The 21,869-nt window shown below is 37.1% G+C and overlaps 1 protein-coding gene across 2 annotated transcripts; it reads left to right on the top strand.

Moving 5' to 3' along the window:
- The first annotated feature begins 1,390 nt into the window (after positions 1 to 1,390).
- LOC127628530 (zinc finger protein ubi-d4-like) lies at positions 1,391 to 14,063 on the top strand. 2 transcript variants are annotated; one of them, XM_052105330.1, is made up of 12 exons: positions 1,391 to 1,515; positions 3,547 to 3,707; positions 3,786 to 3,893; positions 4,032 to 4,210; positions 5,506 to 5,598; positions 6,180 to 6,261; positions 6,813 to 6,854; positions 9,549 to 9,686; positions 10,425 to 10,556; positions 10,648 to 10,760; positions 10,966 to 11,047; positions 11,268 to 14,063. In XM_052105330.1, the coding sequence occupies exons 1-12, from the start codon at positions 1,445 to 1,447 to the stop codon at positions 11,348 to 11,350; spliced, it is 1,284 nt and encodes a 427-aa protein (XP_051961290.1). In that variant the 5' UTR covers positions 1,391 to 1,444; the 3' UTR covers positions 11,351 to 14,063. The 2 variants fall into 2 exon arrangements, with proteins under 2 accessions (XP_051961290.1, XP_051961294.1); XM_052105334.1 differs by lacking the exon at positions 6,813 to 6,854.
- The last annotated feature ends 7,806 nt before the right edge of the window (positions 14,064 to 21,869 follow it).

The following is a 21,869-nucleotide window of genomic DNA, read 5'->3' as shown; positions in this document are numbered from 1 at the left end:
AATGAAAAGATGTGCAGTGAAAAGGAGCAATATTGGTCTGTTCTCACCAAAACCCAACTGGATCACTTTTTTTAGATGACTTTTATGCTGCCTTTATGTGCCTTTTGGAGTTCTGGTACCTATTTACGTGCATTGTATGGACCTACAGAGCTGATATAGTCTTCTAAAAATCTTAACTAAAGTTCAGCAGAATAAGTAAAGTCACATCTGGGATGGTATGAGGGTGAATAAATGATGAGAGATTTTCATTTTTGGGCGAACTATCCCTTTTGGCCTGTTTTCAAAGGGGATACAAATCAGATACATTCTCCACAGCTGTTGAGGATGGCATTAAACCATCAGGAATCTGACTGTACTCATGATAGTCTTTTCTATTTGCATTTTCAGTTTCTATTATCAAACCTCTCGTAACTCAATAAGATTGAAACCAGGAGGTGAAGATCCCACCAGTAAGTCCCATGATCCCAGAACCAGATGATAGGCCTAACCATCACAAGAGAAAGATGTGGTCACTAGCATAAGATTTCTTAAATCTGGAGAATTCATGCAGTTCTTGTTTAGTCTCTCAGTTAAAATAAAAATACAGAGGGAAACTGAAGTCGTAGACTTTCCTATCAATACATAGCCTAATCCCCTGATCCCCGAGACCCTGACCAACAGATGCTGACACATCGAATCGTCTGCTGGGCAACTGATGCCACTCAGTGTCCATGCGTAAACACTGCAAGACTACAATTCGAATTTGACCGTCTCTTTACTTTTGTCGAGCACATTTTTTAAAGAACGTTATATAGTCACCAAATTATGAGTAGGCCTATGACAATAATAATAGTGTGTTTGAGCAAGTAGTTAAAAATCTGTAAATGCGTTGTTAAAAAATATTTTGTACTAAGCTTACATATCAATATAACATATTTAACAAATACATTAAATACATAAACATATATATATATATATATATATATATATATATATATATATATATATATATATATATATATATATATATATATATATATATATATGTATATATATATATATATATATAAAATAACGAATTTAATACAATATTTATGCACTATTTATGCACAATATTTATATCTGAATATATTGCAAGTCTTTAGGTTAAGGTAACGCCTACTTTACCTTATCACTTCTCTAGCCCTGCCCAGTAGCGTTGAGCTATATATATACCAGAGCCATATATACATAGCCTACAGTTGTATATATAGATCAATGGATGGCATGCGTTTTTATGTTCAGAACAACACAACATACAGTAGCCAGGGGATTTAAAAAAAAAAAAAAAACACAAGATCTTACTATTAAACGAAAATCATTAAAACAGTGCACACATTCACAGTTTTAATAGTTTTTGAAGGTTCTCCTTTTGTCTCCCGTCTCCCTGACACCCCTGACCTGCCACCTTAAGCTAGTAGCCTGCATGCGCAGAACACCCGCTGCGAGGAGCAGTAGAGCCAAGATGGCGGTGGTGGTGGAGAATGTTGTGAAACTGTAAGTATTTTTCTTTGTTTTTTGAGTGCTAATGAGATTTCAATGTTGAAATTTGACCCCTAACTTTGAATGAATAATACAGTATTGTGGACTTTGGTGTTGTTTGCTTCAGAAAGGCCAAAGAAACGCGTTTGAGGAGGTTATCCGAGTTTTGGCTAAGTTAGATGTACTAATAGCTGGTGTGTCCTGCTGGTGCTAATACGCTGCTCCAGTGCCGTCTTTAACATGAGCAGAAATTAAAGTATGTGAGGGACTTTCTGTTTCTCTGACGAATGGGTTTATATCAGTGCTGACATAGATCATCGCGGGATTCTATTGTTAATGTGTTCATATGTTTCAGTTGTTTGTTAGGGCTGTCGGTTGATACGTGTGCGTGCGTGCGTGCGTGTGTGCGTGTGTGTGTGTGTGTGTGTGCGCGTGTGTGTGTGTGTGTGTGTGTGCGCGCGCGCGCGAGAGAGAGAGAGAGAGAGCGAGCGAGCGAGTGAGTGAGTGAGTGAGTGAGTGAGTGAGTGAGTGAGTTAAATGGGTTGGATATTTTGTTATTTAGTTGTGAAAACACCAGCTGTCAATTTATCAGGATAAAACTATCAAGGAACATAAGTGGGCTGATCTATAGAGCTTCTGTCACTTGTCGTTTTGAAGAAGGTCACATTTATTTGATACAACTGATAAAGTCATTTAGATAACGATACATGCTCTGTTATTTATCAAATAGTTTACTCTGTTCCTTGAATGTGATTTATAGTTGCTACTATGAGCTAACTGTAGATCTCTGTACGACTTTGCCAAATACTTTATTTAAAACAGGAAGTACAGATTAGGCTGATGAATGCATATGGCTTTTTTATTAAAATTTTAAAAGAAATAAGGAGTTTTTAGGTGACAAACAGAAATAGTGATATCATTAATCAAAAACCATTTCAGACCTGAGTTCAGTTTGAGAAGCCTAGTTGCTGCAAGACCCTATTATTCGCTAATAAAAATGAATAGTTCATCCAAAAATGATAATTCTGTCACCCTTCACTTATTGTCATGTTGTTCCAAACCCTTAGTTCTTTGGAAAACAAAAGGAGGTGTTAGGCAGGATGTTACTCTTGTCACCATTCACTTTCAATGCATTTGTTTTGCAATGCAGTGTGAAGTGGCATTTAATAAACTTTGCGCATCCACGATGATAGATAATAACTTGCAGAGTGCACCTTTATACTTAATGTTTTCTGTTTAGCACACAACTGGTGAATTGAACCCAGATCTACAACATTTAGATTAGAGAAAGAAGGATTTGCTTGTTACTCATAAATTGTCAGGTCTTATCCAAAATAAATGGCTAGAACTGTCAAAGAATTCAATCCATTTAACCTCAAATGCAATTTTTGTGAAATTATTGCTGTCTTGCACAGTTTTTCAACACATAATCTATCCCATATTTGGTTGTTGTGGAATGTGCATGTCTGCTGTAAGGAACTTTTGTCTAGTGTCCTAAGCTGTAGCTCAGTGTTTTGGTGCTTTGAAGGCAGATGTCCATCCTAGAACTGTAATGCATGCTGTTTTGTCATGGGGCTGTAAAACCCTCATAGTTCTTGGTTCTAACACAGCAAAGTGTTAAGCAATTTGTTTCGTCCTATGTGACATCAACGGCCTGTCTGTGCTCTAATCTCACAGCCTTTAGCAAGCCTGTGCTCTCTCGCTGGAGCACTTAGCAGTTGCTGGGGTGACGAGCAGTAGCAAGATAGTAACAATGACTGGGCTGCATGCCTGCAAGACCTTATGCTGCATACGGACACAAGTGGGCAAAAAAGCCAAACGGGTTGAGCTGGTCTCAGGGGCAGAGTGGCAGTGGTTAGGTGTGAGTTGAGACACTATCTCTTGTTCCATTAGATCATGACTAGACTAGTCTCAGTGGCAGTTCTTGAATGCATGTCATTTAGTTAAACCTAGTTTTGATTTGAGGTGCTTTTAAAAGTCTGTCAAATTTGAAGTATTGTTGCATTTAATGTGGATATAAATGAGAGTTTCTGTCTCTGTCTTTAGGCTGGGTGAGCAGTATTACAGGGATGCTATGGAGCAGTGTCATAACTTTAACACCCGTCTATGTGCAGAGAGGGGTGTGAGGATGCCCTTTCTCGACTCTCAGACAGGTGTCGCCCAGAGCAATTGCTACTTCTGGATGGAAAAAAGACACAGAGGACCAGGTGGGATGCAATCACACTCGCAGTGGTCAGTTTTAAAAACAGAAGTACAAATTCTAACAAAGTCTTCCATAACTCTAGGTATGGCTCCAGGTCAGTTATACACATACCCAGCACGACGCTGGAGAAAAAAGAGAAGAGCTCACCCTCCAGAGGACCCTCAGTTGGCCTTCCCCTCTCTAAAGTCTGGTATGCAACCTCTCAATCGTTCTGTGTAGTCTATTCAGTGTATCAAATCATATGTGTTGAACTTTCAGAATTGTGTTGTGATGAAATTTTTATCTATCTCTGTGCAGTTGCCTATGGATGTGAATGTGTGTGTTTCAGAGCTGGATCTGGGGCTTAAGAAGGATGTTTTCTCCAGTGATGGTAGCAGCTTAGAGGCTCTTCTGAAGGGAGAGCCATTAGAAAAGAGATTGGGAATTGAGCTCCGCATGGGGGAAGAGGAGCCCAGCTCAATGGAATACTCCGCTGGGAGACTAAACGTCAACCCCAGGGTCCGCAAGGTACTGAGAAAACGCACACAGTTTATGATTTTTCAATACTGAGATAATTGTCCTTAAAGGAATAGTTCACCCAAGAATGAAAATTATCTCATCATTTACTCAGCCTCATGCGATCCCAGATGTGTATGACTTTCTTTCTTCTGCAGAACACAAACACATATTTTTGAAGAATATCTCAGCTCTGTTGGTCCTCCCAATGCAAGTGAATGGTGACCAGAACTTTGAAGGTTCAATAAAGCAGCCTAAAATGAATCCATACGACTCCAGTGGTTAAATATATATCTTCAGAAGTGATATGATAAGTGTGGGTGACACAGATCAATATTTAATTCCTTTTTGACTATAAATCTTTACCTTTAACCAGCCCAAACCATTAGGTGGCTAAATGTGAAAGTGGGGATTTACGTTAAAGGTAGAGTGTGAAATTTTAACCCAGCACACTTTTTGTCAAATTCCATGAATATCTCTTAACGGTCTGCTAGCTGTCTGTTCTGTGTGCGCTGAAAAAAAAAGAAATCTGGTAAATCTGGAAAATAAACATTGTGACTCAGACCAATCCACACAACACTGTTGCGATCACACAGCATTGGCAGTGGGCGTGCAGGAATTTGGGGGTAGAGCTTCTGATGGAGCACTGATGGGAGTGTTTGTTTGGCTGTTGAGTTCAAATATCAACAGTCTTTCTCAGGAATCGCTTACTTTACCTTTAACTTGAAAACCAGTTGAATCGTAACACCGGCAATGTTATTGTACAAGCTGATTCCTCTGCAGCGCTTTCTGTCCGGTGTGGTTATATTAAAGTGGTCTTGTTTATTACGACGTTAAACTTTTATCATCTTTTATTTAGAATGGCCTATTTGTTCATTGTGAATCAGAGAGAGTGATAGGGCGTGATGAGTCTGAGGGGTGTTGGCAAAGGTTGTTTGATGCCACTAGAAGTAGGACCAAAGTCCATTTGGTGCCACTAGTAGCGCAGAAATTACACAATTCACATTTAGAAAGAAAGAAAGGATTGATTCTTTTTTTTCTCACCCACACCTATCATATCAACCTTCAAAGTTCTGGTCACCATTCACTTGCATTGTGTGGACCTACAGAGCTGAGATATTCATCTAATAATTTTTGTTCAGCAGCAGAAAGTCAGACACATCTGGAATAGCATGAGGGTGAGAAAATGTTTTTTTTTTTTTGTGAACTATCCCTTTAATGTTTGCTGCTCCCCATAGCTCCAGTACATTTCTTCTACAGTATAAGTCATGTATGATCCATGCTCTCCAACTTTTGTGTCTTTGTAGAGAATTTTGGAACCAGATGATTTTTTAGATGATCTGGATGATGAAGATTATGAGGATGATACTCCGAAGAGGCGGGGAAAAGGCAAGGGCAAGGTAAGGCAGGGAGTGATCCAGATCTTACATTAATTTTGTGTGTTGATAATGAAGACAGTAGAAAGCATGAAGATTATTCCTGGACTGCATGTGCTGAATCACCCAAGAGGACACTCAAAAAAAAAAAAATCAATTAACTAAACATTGAGGAAAACGTTTCCATACATTTCAATTCAGACTTTTCAACAAAAATAATTAGTTTGTACCGACTTGATGTATTGTTGAATTAATTTAAAAGGACTGTGATGATCTTATAAATTAGCCAAGCTGGAGTACTAAATTAAACAAACTATGTGATCGGATGATGTTAGATTAAAAAAATCTGGTCTTGATCAACATTTCCGTATATCTAGTTATAGCAAATGAAAAGTATTCATGTAGCCTAATGCAAATGGATTAAGCAAACTGCATTTTACAAATTTAAACACATTTCATGTAATGAAATTATGTTGTGATAATACGATCAAGAATTGTTACATTAGTTCATTCAAACATGCTGCAAAAAAAAGAAAAAAGTATACACCATCTGTGTGAAACAAAGCTCCTTTAAAGTGTTACATTTGATGATTTTTCCATCACAGGGTCGTGGTGTCAGCAGTGCTCGGAAGAAGTTGGAAGCAGCAGCTGCGTTGGAGGATCGGGATAAACCGTACTCTTGTGACAGTTAGTCAGATATCACATTCAAGGAAACTACATGACTCAGCCAGCTGACCTCTCAGTGATCTCATCTGGAGATCTACTTCTCTTTGCTATAAAAAGACTAAACCAAACTGTAATACATCCAGTCATAACAACCAAAGATCTGTGTGTCATGTCCTCTAAGTCTAGCTGGCTGTCACGATAAACTTCACCACAAGTAAATTTTCAAATCAGTACCAAAGTTCATTACTGTCTTTCCAGGCCACTCCAGTGTCCAACACACTCAATTTAGCATAATTTTTCTCACAGAAAATCTGTTTTTTAGAGAATCAGTTTTGAGCCACCTGCCACCAGTGGACTATTTACGCTTACTGAAATGGTCCATTTCATGTTCTTCTTTCATAGTTCTGGATCTCTATTCTATGCATATGTGTCTATGCCCTTAAATGTGTCATGATGCTGTAATGCAGATGTTTTCATGAGTTTATTTCTCCTGATTTCCTCGTTCTTGTTGAGTCTGTGGGTCTTTCTGTCTCTTTTTCTCTCCATTTTCTTTTTCTTTTTCTCTCTTCCAGACACTCTCAAACAAAAGCAAATTTCAAAATCTTCAGAAAGAGGTATATTTCTCTCTCTCTATCAAGCGCCCCCATTCTCTTTGTCTTTTTATTCTCCTTCCCCAGACACTAATTTTTAGTTTTCCTCTTTCTGTTTATTTTGTGTGTGTAAAGGCCCAAATATACTTCATACGAAATCAAACAACGAACAGGTGTGACGTCATTTAGAACAAAATCTGGCCAAAAAAAAAGTGTTTTTGCGTTTGTTTCGGTGGTTCGTAACAGCTCGTCTGGGCAAACTTTTAGGACTACTTATAACCAACTGCTAAACACCTTCTAACTCCCATTGGTCCACGTCATAGGTAGGTGTGACTTAGAGCTCCACATCTGAGGCAGACAGCTCATTCTGTTTATGTTGTTCAGTCAGTCAAAATCAGTCAACAAGAACACACCTGCTTGTAGAGTTATTAGCACGCTGGTGCAAATTTACCTACATCTGTACGATCGTTCATGTACAGATATATTATCAAGACCATATCATGCGATTGTTTTGTTTTGTTTAATTAGCCTACAAAAGGAATCAAAATCTACTCAAATACTCCCAAGTGCCCATTCACTCATGTGCCATCTGCAGATGAAAGCCATTCACACATCTGCCCAAAGTAAGGTATGCCTCTCTTATCATCATTCTTTTGTCTTTATTCTGCACATTAACACTTTTATACACTCATCTTTGCAGTAGTGTCAGTGTCATCATAAATTAAACCTGAGTTTAATTACAAAAGAGTAACCTGCGGATATTATTGCCGTGTTTAGCATGTAAACAAGATGAATTAAACATTTTCTACCGTATATATATTACTTTAAATTATCATCGATTGGTTAAAACAATTTCTTTTTCTGACCTCATGTGAATTCTACTCATAGAATGAGGCATAAATCATTGATAACACATTTTAATGTCACATTAGTTAAATGTCACGTTAGTTAAGCTTTTACTGACCATCCTCATATTTATTTATTTATTTATTTATTTATGAACTTCTAAACGCCTCCCACAGCGGTGTGGTGGGTGTCTGAATGTTCGCAAACAGTAGACCGTTGCTTGAGTGTTTAGAACTTATTTTTACCTCTGAAAGAAGAATGAATGAGAACTTCTACGGAAGTATATTGGGCCTTAATGCAAACAGGATTGGTGCTTGACAAGAATTGTACTGACATTTTATTCAAAAAGAGGTTGTTGATAGCCATATTAGATGTGTTTTGTGAGAATCAGTGACAAGGGAAACTGAGCAGTAGTTTGACAGCAGCATCTGCACTTCAGAGGAATATTAAGAAATTTTTCCAAAGAATGAATATGTTTTTACTCCCTTTTGAGCCATTTGCAATGTTCAGGCGAGTTGTTTGCGGTAGCATGACTCAATATAACTTCCCAGTGTGAGGAGCTCACAGCATGAGCTTTTTGAAAAGCATTTTAAACTTACAACTTACAATTTTCTGCTAGTCACAAAATTAACTCATGAGCCTTATATAAATAAGAATTAATTCCTGTTGACAGTTTTATGTTATAAATGTAAATTGAGTCTCTCCCTTCATTGTCCACCTTGCTCTGTCCTCATTTACCTGTTTTGTGTTCTCTCTGTAACTCAGTGTCTCTCAGTTCTTTAAATTATTGCTTGTAGGGATGCACTGATATTACAATTCTGGCCACTACCAAAATGCAGATCATTATTTATATTTTATCACCAATATTAAAAATCTATATTATTTTTAAGTAATTGTTTTAAATGCACATGTGAAATATAAAAGAGACGGATGACAAAATAAGCTTAATACAGAACTGAAATAAGTTCATTATGCATTTCAAAGTTCTGGTAACTTATATAAATGCTTTTAACACACACACAACTCTGCTATCATCACATGCATGCATCAACTAGGCCTAATTTTTTAAGTGCTCTTTGATGGATAGTGCTATTAAAAGAAAAGTGCTCAGCAAGAAGTAGTGCTCTTATAGGGATGTATATCTGCCATGACAATCCCTTTACTTTTGCCATCATGTAGTGCATATTTAATCTAAATGTAAAAATAGGTGAAAAATGAGAGTCAGCACTTAAACATCCAATATCGGGCCATACTATAAATAAATATATATATATATATATATATATATATATATATATATATATATATATATATATATATATACACACACACACACAAAAACACATCACTAAAATTGGCCAATATCTAATATGTTCCCTATGTATCGTGCATCCCTGGTGACTCATTCACTCTTCACCTCCAAGTCACCCTCGCTATCTCTTTTTTTTCCATTCCTCCTCTTCTGATTAGAGTGAATAGTTTTAAGTTTGCCAAAGGTCTGATCACTCCTGTTTTCTCCAATGGGAATACTAGAATATGTGACTATTTAATGTTTTTTTTTTTTTTGGTTTCTTACTGAAAGATTAGATCAACAAAAAACTGAGTTAGGCATGGCATTGAAAATTAAGAATTAGGATAGCGACTCCTTGTTTGTCAGAGGCCTCTCAACTTTCAAGTAGCAAGCATGTGTGCATGAGAGTATAAGTGCATGCATGAGAGAGCCTTTGATGTGAAGCAATTATGCCCCATGTGCTCAAATGCAGACGAAGTTTCAGTGCATATGTAGTTCAAGGCATTCAAAAATGTATCAAAGTATGTCTGTTTTATATTGTAAGAGATTATAACCTTTAGTTGTGTTCTGTGTGTATGTAGTCTGTGGGAAGCGCTATAAGAACAGGCCTGGACTCGGTTATCATTACGCCCACTCTCACTTGGCTGAGGAGGAGGGGGAGGACAAAGAAGTGGAGGACATTTGCGAACCGACTCCACCCCAACCGGACGAACCCAAGAGTAAGCAATTAATCATGATTGTTTTTGATGTATAGACAAATGAACAATTATCTATTATATTTCTTTTAATACAAATGATGGATTTGGTAAACTGTATGTATACATGTGTGTGGGTGTTAAATGTATATTAGGAAGTGTTTCTGTTTCATCTAGGTTGCAAATGTAAAAAAAAAAAATCTTATTCGACAATCATTATGAATGAATAATGAATAAAAATCGATTGGGGCCTGGGTAGCTCAGCGAGTATTGACACTGACTACCACCCCTGGAGTCGTGAGTTTGTATCCTGGGTGTGCTGAGTGACTCCAGCCAGGTCTCCTAAACAACCAAATTGGCCCGGTTACTAGGGAGGGTAGGGTCACATGGGGTAACCTCCTCGTGGTCACTATAATGTGTGGTACTCTCTCTCGGTGGGGCGCATGGTGAGTAAGATGCGCTGATTGACAGTCTCAGACACAGAGGAAACTTAGATTCGTCCTCCGCCACCCGGATTGAGGTGAGACACTACCCCACCATGAGGACTTAGAATGCATTGGAAATTGAGCATTCCAAATTGGGGAGAAAAGGGGAGGAAAACAATTAAAAAATGTATTAATCATTATCAATAACAGTAATAAACTGTGAGTGGTGTAGAGCTCAAAACTCCAAAAATACAAGACGCATATTTTTATTCAATCAAAGCTTCATTTATACAAAGTTTGTTGATTATTCTCCTCCCTCTCTCTCTTTCTCTATCAGCTCCTAAGAAGGGCCCAGATGGTATGGCTCTGCCGAACATCTACTGTGATTTCTGTTTGGGAGATTCTAGCATGAACCAGAAAACTGGCCAATCAGAAGAGCTTGTGTCCTGCTCAGACTGTGGACGTTCTGGTAAAAGAAGAGACACACACACACACAAACATCCACTTTCACCTATACTGACATTCATTTCTTGACCAGCAGATCATTGATCCATTCTCAGGTCACCCCTCATGTCTGCAGTTCACTGCGGTGATGATGGCTGCAGTGAAAACATATCGTTGGCAGTGCATTGAATGCAAGTGCTGTAATATGTGTGGAACCTCAGAAAATGATGTAAGTTCATCACTTAGCCTTAAAAACATGTTGACTCCCTTAATATCAAAGTGTGAACTTAATTCTTTGGAAAGATCTTTGTTGTTTTGGTATAAATTCTTTGCTAAACACTCTAGTAAAATATGCATAACAATTACTGGAAGGTGTGGGAATAGCTAAAAGATATTATTTTGAATAATGAGGAATTTCAACTGCTTTTCCACAGGACCAGCTGTTGTTCTGTGATGACTGTGACCGAGGTTACCACATGTACTGCCTCTCACCCCGTATGGCTGAACCTCCTGAAGGTAAAAAAAACATGCAGTTATTCTGCATGTGGAATGTTTTGATTGACTGTGTTAGTCATTCTTATATTTATAAGTGTGGCCTAAGCATCAAAATGCTTTTTGGATATTGCAGATCGAAGGACAGAGAATTCACTTGGACAGTTGTGTATGTTTTGGTGCAGGGATCCAGTTATCACAAATAACATTAAAAAGAGTAAATATGTATTTTTGTGCTTCACAGGAAGTTGGAGTTGTCATCTATGTTTGATCCTTTTGAAAGAGAAAGCCTCCATATACCAGAATCAGAATGCACCCCCTTCGTGATGGTGAAAACTCCCCTTCTGAAAACTCATATTTCCTTCCAAGAGTTGTTTGATAGAGCACATTGAAGAGGTTGAACAGAAGTTGTAGTGGAACGGAAAAGGGACGAGCACCTTGCCATCCTCTGTAGTGACAAATGGAGGGAAAGAAAGAGAGCGGGAGTGAGTGAGAACAAGTATAAGAGGCATTATTCTCTTTCCCTTTTATTCTTTTACATCTCAGCAGGTTTGATCTCAGTATGACTGTTACACAGTTTCAAACTAAATCGCTCTTTATTTTCAACTATTGTCCCATTAGAAATAAGCCAAGAAGAAATTCTCCCCACCTTTTTAGCAGTACATAATTCTAGGGAATCACTATAAGAATATATGACTGTCTTTGAGTTCCTGTTCATATTAGACCTAAATTATTCCACCAGATTCTGCAGACACTGTTCAACAGAAAACTAATTATAAACCACAGCTTGCAGCAGCCAAAATAAAGATTGCTTACAGCCATATCCTAATTACTCAATGTACAGACACCGTGATTCTCACGGAGAGGAATAGTTGAAACCAAATAGCATGCCAATGCTTGTTCATAATAAGTGAAATAGGAAAAAAAATAAATAAATAGAGATGTGTTTTTGTATATTTATATATTTGTATAGCTTATAAAGGTGTGTTGTATATTTACGATCTTAAACACTAGAAATGGTTAATTATAAAAATATTTGCTTGGGGATTCTTAATGATAGTGTAAGTCTCTTATCTGCATATGTCATTGAAGCAGCCAGAGTGTGAGTTCTTTAGTAACTAATGGGTTAATGGTGCAGATAAGGATTGTGATTCTAAATATTCTATTTTTGTGGTTTTCTTTTCTTTTTGCTTTTAATTAATTTTGGACACCCTTGTGCGGTGTGTCAGGTAAAGCAGAGAAGAAGAGAGTGCTCACAAATGGATTCCAGTTTAAAATAAACACCCAGAAACCATAAGAATTATTGGAAATTAATTGTGCTGACACCACATAGTAGAACAACATAACCCAGACTGTAATCAATTTGTGAGTGTTCAAAATCAGATAGTCTACCAAGAATGTTAAAACTCTTCTGAATGTCCAAATTTTTGTGGAGTGCAGAATTAAGGAAATATTGGTATAGTGTAAGGAATTACATGGACAAAACCACTGCAATGCCATACTTCTCATGTTTACTGATGACATCATTTCCATGACAACAGCCATATATTTTCACTCATATTTATTCATTTGCTAAATTAAAATATTTAAATTGTGAATTTGTAGAAAATACTGAGCAATTGTTGGATTTTACTGGAACCATTACAAAAACTGTGGAACAGAGGAATGACAAAACAATCCAATAATAAAATGGTACATATAGTTTTAATTAATATTTAAGTAATACTTAAACCACATTTGAAAAGAGGTAGTAGAATGACTTTGTGTGTTACATGCTTAGTTAGCTGGTAAATTCAACTCAACATAGTTGAACTGAGAGTCTACGGAATTGTACAAGTTGAGGTATGGACAGGCATCTTAATCAGATTAAATTTTTCTTTTAAATTTATGAAAGCTGAATTTTAAATGATCAAAAAAGAAAGTTGTCATCCCTTACCTTAAAGGACTGAAAGTATAGAATAATCTCCTGTGAAGACAAATTGGAGCTGCGTGAACAGCGGCGTTCAGTGCAGTGACCCAGTGCTCAATACAACACGTGCAAGTATGGTATGTGCTAAATTTGTTATAGCATAGTTTGAATAACTTCCTTGATTTAAAAAAGCAAGCTAAGGTAAATATATTACCTTCTCCTAATGTCTCCTAACCTTAGCAAACTAGCCCAAATGTTATTTTGTTTAAAGAATAAATCTGCAGTGCATCCAGATGTCTCTTGTTCTTTGTAAATTAATATGAATGAAGTTGACACAATTAATTTTGTGTACTTGGTATAGGTGCTGTATTGGTATTGTGTGCTTTCTCTCAAAGGAGCTAAGAAACTAAATTTAAATTTTCTCTAAAATATTGCCAAAATCTGATTTATATTTTATATTTGAGTTATATTGAAAGTTTAAAGACATGATTTCAGGTACGTGAAAATCTACAAGACATCACCGTTGTCTCCTTATCATCATCATCATCATCATCATCGACGTTATCTTCTCAATCATGGCCTCCTAATAGTCCCCATCCACTAATTGGCTCTATAACTCTACTCTCTCCTCTCCACTAATAGCTGGTGTGTGGTGAGCGTACTGGCACACTATGGCTGCCGTTGCATCCATGTGGATGCTGCACACTGGTGGTGGTTGAGGAGAGTCCCCCTATACTATGTGAAGCGCTTTGAGTGCCTAGAAAAGCACTATACATATGTAAGGAATTATTATTAATTATTGCTCATATGCACCCATAACACATATACAAAATAATTTTGCATTCTCAGGACATTTTTAAATTTAGCTTCATAATATCAGTCAACTAACTATTGTTAAATCAATTAAGAAATGTAACCATTTACTACATTTACAATTTTCTAGAGACTACGTTGTTTATCTAGAGAGAAAGTGGCCATTGATGATTTTCATTTCTTTTTTGTAATTTGATTTTATGTTTGCTTTAATTTAAAAAAATATACATATTGTATTTGTTAGGTTGCTTTTTGGCGGGATTTATTTGAATATGCTATTTTGGTATATAGTAAGATGAAAGAAAAAATAAAACTGACACAAACCATAACTTTTGTGTTTACAGTATACTGCTCACCACTTCCTTGTTAACTTGGGGACCAATTTTCTTGTTGCTTGCTGTACCAAAGAGGTTACATTTTCAGCTGTTGTAGAACAATTGAAACAGATGAGAAAGGACTGAAATGGTTTTATATTTAATCTTAAAATTTGCAGTCAATTTATTAGTTACATGATTTTCCCCCTCTCAGTGCATCAGATTGATGTTTGCTGCAACTATTAAAAAAGTACTATGTATTAAGCACATCTAATATGGCAAGAAAATAATCTTTCAATAGCTATTTAGACTTTTTGTTTCATATATAGAAAGTGGGCCAAGTGACTGCTGGATGCTTTTATTTATTCATTCCATCCATGCATAAGACAAAATAGCACACATTTTTTTACATTTGTTGAATCGATGTGAACAAAGTAACTTAAGAGCTACATAAATCTGCTTTATATACACTCACCTAAAGGATTATTAGGAACACCATACTAATACTGTGTTTGACCCCCTTTCGCCTTCAGAACTGCCTTAATTCTACGTGGCATTGATTCAACAAGGTGCTGAAAGCATTCTTTAGAAATGTTGGCCCATATTGATAGGATAGCATCTTGCAGTTGATGGAGATTTGTGGGATGCACATCCAGGGCACTAAGCTCCGTTCCACCACATCCCAAAGATGCTCTATTGGGTTGAGATCTGGTGACTGTGGGGGCCATTTTAGTACAGTGAACTCATTGTCATGTTCAGGAAACCAATTTGAAATGATTCAAGCTTTGTGACATGGTGCATTATCCTGCTGGAAGTAACCATCAGAGGATGGGTACATGGTGGCCATAAAGGGATGGACATGGTCAGAAACAATGCTCAGGTAGGCCGTGGCATTTAAACGATGCCCAATTGGCACTAAGGGGCCTAAAGTGTGCCAAGAAAACATCCCCACACCATTACACCACCACCACCAGCCTGCACAGTGGTAACAAGGCATGATGGATCCATGTTCTCATTCTGTTTACGTCAAATTCTGACACTACCATCTGAATGTCTCAACAGAAATCGAGACTCATCAGACCAGGCAACATTTTTCCAGTCTTCAACTGTCCAATTTTGGTGAGCTCTTGCAAATTGTAGCCTCTTTTTCCTATTTGTAGTGGAGATAAGTGGTACCCGGTGGGGTCTTCTGCTGTTGTAGCCCATCCGCCTCAAGGTTGTGCATGTTGTGGCTTCACAAATGCTTTGCTGCATACCTCGGTTGTAACGAGTGGTTATTTCAGGCAAAGTTGCTCTTCTATCAGCTTGAATCAGTCGGCCCATTCTCCTCTGACCTCTAGCATCAACAAGGCATTTTCAGCCCACAGGACTGCCGCGATACTGGATGTTTTTCCCTTTTCACACCATTCTTTGTAAACCCTAGAAATGGTTGTGCGTGAAAATCCCAGTAACTGAGCAGATTGTGAAATACTTAGACCGGCCCGTCTGGCACCAACAACCATGCCATGCTCAAAATTGCTTAAATCACCTTTCTTTCCCATTCTGACATTCAGTTTGGAGTTCAGGAGATTGTCTTGACCAGGACCACACCCCTAAATGCATTGAAGCAACTGCCATGTGATTGGTTGATTAGATAATTGCATTAATGAGAAATTGAACAGGTGTTCCTAATAATCCTTTAGGTGAGTGTATACAGACATAAATACATAATGGCACTACTTGAGTAGCAAGACCAACAACAAGGCTAATCATTTGTGTCCGAGTTCAAAATGATAACATTTTCACAGAGAAATGGCATCTTTTGTACTGTGTAAATGCTGAGCCACACTCAAATATACAAATATAATTAAACAATTGCAAACATACAAAAATAATAAAGTCCCACACGCTGCCATATAACTTGAGATACTTATGATCGTTTCGGCCTGGGACCTTTGTCTAGACATGCCTGATGAAGGGATCTGACCAAAACATTGATCTAATACAATTTTTCAAGCTATGTGTGACATTTTCTGTATTTATATGACATTTATGTGTCCTACACACTTTTCAGCGACCACCCAGGTGTGCAAAGGGCTATTCATTACAAAAGTATAGACATAAAGAAGATTATGTTATATTAATTTAAAAAATGAAAACTTTGTTGTTCCCTATTTCTACCATTGTATACCAGCAATTGCCAAGAAGACACGTACTGTAGAATAATAAATGGAGAAGTCAAAGATTACACTGTACTACAAAACTTATTCAGCCTCCAGTCATGGTGACTCTAGCCCCTTGTGTCCTACTTATGTTTATCTCCTTGTCGACAAAGCAGCAATGCCTTGAAGGTTACCCAGAAGGACACATTACAGAGTGCGTGTTTACATAACACAGCCAGAATCTGAGCCCATGCTTGGATGAAAGCATGATGAAAGATGGTGCTTAATTTTTGGGCTTTATACGTTGTTTCGATCTGGTGGCAGATGCTGTGGTCTGTATTTCTGAGTGTTTTAGAGAGTGTCCCTCTTGTGGGATGCTCTGTCTGCCAAGTGTTTTCCATGGATAACACATCACTTTTATATGCCAGTGCTAGTAGCAGAACGCACACATGCACATCACATTAGGAGAGTGGTGTAAGATGTGCCATTTTCTTATTATGTTTTCTTCTAGGCAATAGAAATGAGACCGGTATTATACCAAATACATTTCCAATTCACTGTTGAGCCAACTGGGGTCAAGTTAATAATAATAATAATAATAATAAAAAACTCATAAAGGTGTCTACATTCCATACATAATTTTTTATTTCTTTTTTAGGGTGAAAATAACAATCTGTCAAGAACTTTGGAGTCATATGTCACCAAAACTCAGTTATTTGTATGAATCATTATAAAACAAGAATGAGCAATAATGTGCACACACTAGCAAGCCTCCACAATGTGTGAGGAGTCACTTACACAAAGTTTTTGTTCAGTGTCAAAACAGAGATGTGTTCACAATGTTTTTAATATCACAGCCACAGAGTGTTCATTACCTGTTCTGATTCAGCATACACACTTGGCCATACATAAACCACAAGCAAAGTGGCAAAAGCCAAGTTTTCACTGCATGTGTGGAGCACATAAATACGACATTCGGCAACAATTTCTTGTTAAAATGTTACAGAGTTATGTAGCTAATGAGAATTTCTGAAATTATGACATTTATTTTTAGACAAACTACTGCAGTGATTTTCATTACTGTTCAATGTAATTACATAAAACGATATTTAAAACAACTGTCCAATAAGTGAAAGGATAGTATCTGGGGTGAAGTGCCCTTGTTGTAGGGGTTAAAGCCCCCCATAAAACACAGTTTTTCTTAAGTGGGGTGAATAGATTTGTTATGAAGGATGTTCAAAGTGGGCTCACATTGACTGATCCAATCACAATGGAGAGGGGGTTCCATTTATTTGCCAGAGGCAGCAGGGGGCGCCGGACAGTTTCTCAGCAGATACACCTAAAAATTGGCTGTTTTAATAATTTTGACGACTATTGTAGCGTTCGACTTATACTATTAAATACTGTAGACTTGTAACCAAGATGTCTGATTTATCATGAAAATGTATCTAGCTCTCTACTCTTTTGAGTCATCTGGATGTTCTGTTACAGGCGCGCCTCAGTGGCTCCAGCCGACAAGGGAAATCATCTGAAAAATCAATTGGTGGGGTGTATGCGACCTTAGGCATTTTTCCCCATTGTTTTAACATGTCATAAGGATATGAATTCTAAAATAGCTCTCAAGTGCATAACGTTTGCTTGCCTATTCAGTTTTGAGGGATGTTCTAACATTATCATGCAAAACGTTTTGGCAGAATATTTTAATTTTTCATAAATTAGTGTTCCTGTGCTTAATGTTTTCTTTCTTACGTGCATATTACTCGGATACGTTTAAGGACTACATTAAATGTTCTCCCGCAACAGATGGGCTGTGCTCTATACACCTGTGTACAGGAATGACATGTGATGCCCGTAAAGCATCATTGAAGCGAAGCGGACCGTGACAAACGCCGTAGCGGGGGAAGAGAAGTTCACAGACTCCGGGCTGTTGTGTTTTTATCACTTCTGAAACCTTATCGGAAAACTTGTACAGGTAAGATAAATGTCTTTTAAATATAACTAGCACTTTGTTTAGACGTTTGTTTTGTGTGCTTTCTAATATTGTCAAATTACACCATTTTAATAAAACCATTTCTTTTGTGGTATGTAACATCACGTCACCGTTTCTCGCGCTCCTCACATCCTGTTTGGTTCTCTCGTTTCTAAGCGTCTTGTGGCAAGATTCATAAATAAAGAGTAATTACAGCTATTTAACCCATTTATTAAGGCGACCCCAAACATTTTTGTGGTGTGAATTACACCTCAAGATTGATTGTTCTCAGTTACAAGTAGAACCACGTCACTCAGCGTGGGTAGTGGATACATGCCTCAAAATATCCCTAGAATTTACATCAACAACAGCGAAAAAGGACAAGCTTAATTATTTAAATAATTGACCAAACAAATACTTTTTTCAAAGGCAGAAATGTATCTATTAATTAGATTACCGGTGTATGCAGTAGCATAGTAGCCTACAGTTGAAACACTTTGAATATCTTCCTTCTAATGCAAGTTTGAACTTTTATTTTTAGGATGCATATTCACATTTGCATAATCTCTCTGTGTGGAAAATTTGAAGAACATAGTTCACATTGATTAGCAATTATTAGACCACATCTGTTTTGGGGGATAATGTTTTTTCTTTCTCTTCTTTCAATAAATCATTATTTCTGAATTACCATGAAAGGTTACTTTGCCTGTTGTAATTATTGATTTGTCTACCTATAATTAATGTATTTTGGGACATCCTAGGGTGGAAGGTCATGGAGAAAATCAGGCAAAAAATGCAAAGTAATCAGCGGAAGACAGATATAACACTGTTACAACTATACCTGTGCCATAAGAAACATGGTTGCCAATGCTCCTAGAGGTTTGTTAGCTTTGATTCAGTTAGAAGTAAGCAAAACAAATGAAAACATTTAGACAGATAGATAGATAGATAGATAGATAGATAGATAGATAGATAGATAGATAGATAGATAGATAGATAGATAAATTATGCAGTTGTAGATAATTTTATAATGTACATTTATTCCAAAAATATGAAGGTAAATTTGTATTTTGGTTTGTTTGCATGTGGGTTAGGTTAGGGTGTGTATGTCACAGGATGCCTTGTATGAGGGTGAGGAAAACTATATGATATAATAGTATAGAGTATTTCCAGCTGATGTGTTAGAAATGATACAATGATATAATCATTAGAAATGTTTAAAAACAATCACAGAGGATAAAATGTGTCATATATTTCACTTAAGTTCGGCATAATGGCTTATTTAGCACATTACAACTGTCCAATGGTTACAACTGGACCTTGTTTTGGGACAGTTGTAAGAAAAGTGCTCCTTGTCTTAAAACACTTATTGTAGAAAATAGGAACAATGTATGCAGGTATTTGGCATTTATTTAGTTAGTTATAGACAGATAAAGGTGTCTCATGTGGAAAAAATTGCATGTTTTTTTCTTGCGCAGGACAGCAAAAAGTTTTTATATTACTCGGTCTGCCCCTATATCTTGTAAACCTTTTTTTTTTTTTTTTACAAAACATGTTCTGAAATCCACAGTGATTTATAAATTATGATAATTTATGTTTTAATTTACGCACAATTTACATTGCTTAAAGCACCTGTCTCAAGGACAGGCCTGAGGTACAGTCAGAACCTCCAAACTTCAGCATTCACACAGTTTGTCTGACTTAGACTTAACTTATTTCCCATGCCACCTTTTTTGATGTACCTTATTACCACTAGACAGAACATTTAGAAAGTTGTCTCTAACTTAATTAGTTGATCTGTATGTGTATAGCTGTTTCAAACATCTTTCAAATTTGACCTCTTGAACATCATGTGTTTGCAGCTTAAGCAAAATAAGCTTGAGTGTACATTACATATACAGTATCTAATCCCATCCGTCCTTGTCTCAGTTTCTTTATCCTTCTCTTCTGTATTTCTCTATTTCCATCATAGCTGGTCCAATGATTTTTCAAATAACATAAGTTTTGATTATTTCCAAAATATTCAGATTGCATTGACGATTGTGACAATGGAGACGGTAGGTATGGTAACTGCGTGTTGTCAGTTGTCAAATGACCCTTATCCTGGTAACTGCTGAAAGCATCTTTGAATGGGATTTCAAAATGTATGTCACCCCAAGCAATACTTACATTAGGACTAATTCCAACTGTTTCAGATAGTGCTGTGATGCAATGAACTGCATAGTTTGTTGAGCAATTCTGTTCTTTTCAGTGCCATTGTAACACCTGCAAGCAGCTATTTGCCTAACAAAAGCAGAGCCATGTGAACTTCATCAAGAAGCATAGCACTTAATTAAAATAAAAACACCTATGTGCACTTTGAATGGCGATATGAATATTTCATTTGAAAGTACCTCAGAAGTATTATTAATCTCTTTTTTTTATATATTGAGAGAAAGCATGTTTTGGCATCAACGTGCTCATTCTGTTTTAAGGAATGCAGCGGTTTTGCAAGGATTGGAACAGAATATCACTGCATCGCTCTGTTGCACTCAAGGCCTATGAAATTAGCACAGCCATGTTTTCAGTCACAAGTTAGCCTATTCAAAGTCAAGTAAAATATCTCTGTTCAAAAATCTTTAGCAGCCTCACTTTGGGACAGTGGAATGCAATGATTGACATTTCACAATTGGCTCCATGAAACTCTCAAAGTAATGGTCTAATGCTTGTTTATAGTGATACGTATCCATTCATGCGGAGTCAGGTAACGGTTTAGTATGTGACAGTTAGTGAAAAGGACCCTCATGAAATTCCTATTAAACTTTGGAGGAATGAAATTTGTCAAGTTTCTGGGATTTAAGCTGTTCAAAACTCCGCAAAGACTTTATCCAACAAAATTAGAGTTTAGCAAACAGATCTTTGAAAAGCTTGGGGACAAAATTGGACAATTGTTGATGAAACTATTTATCAAATAAATTACTTTTAAAAACTCTATTCTAATACAGAATTATAGATGCAGAATACTTGCAGTCCTTTACAGCCATGCTGCTGTATGGTCATGTGGTTTGTTAAAATTAAGAAAGTTCTGAACATTAGCATCTGTTTTTTTTGTATTTCACTCATCTGTGCATTTACTCTTAAACTGATCCACACACCAACCATAAAGATTCTGCCAGTTCTGCTCAAAGATGCTTACAGTTATGATGAAAACTTGTGTTAGTGTCACAGAAGTTCCTATAACTGCTTATTTGTGTATTGTGTGAATTTGTGCATGCATGTGTCAGTGTGCTGTGCTGGAAAGACCAGCATATGTTGTTATTCAGTGCAGGTGTCCCCAACAGACTTCTTAACTAGTTTGACCAGCATGGTCAGCCAGCTTCATCAGAAAGAACATGTTGGTCAATCTTCACCAGCTATTTACGGGTCAACATCTTGCCTATGCTGGTCCACCAGCTAGACCAGCACTAGTCACTAGAACCAGTATGGGAATTCTTGTTGGGCTTCAGCCAGATATTGGTATCAACTATACAAGACATGAAGAGATCAACAAGGCTGGTCTGTACAGGATGTTTGTGCATGTCCATGTGTGCACGTATTCTTGTTTGTGTGCATGTTTGCTTGTAAGTGAAAGACTTGATTGTTCATTTAGAGAGGGGGAACCATGCTGAAACAAAAATGAAACCGCAGCTCTGAGGTGAACTCAAAGCAAACACACACATTT

The sequence above is a fragment of the Xyrauchen texanus genome, chromosome 3 (genome assembly GCF_025860055.1).
Source record: "Xyrauchen texanus isolate HMW12.3.18 chromosome 3, RBS_HiC_50CHRs, whole genome shotgun sequence".
Taxonomy (NCBI): domain Eukaryota; kingdom Metazoa; phylum Chordata; class Actinopteri; order Cypriniformes; family Catostomidae; genus Xyrauchen; species Xyrauchen texanus.
The sequence above is the reverse complement of the archived record's forward strand: the minus strand, read 5'-3'. Positions and strand labels throughout refer to the sequence as shown.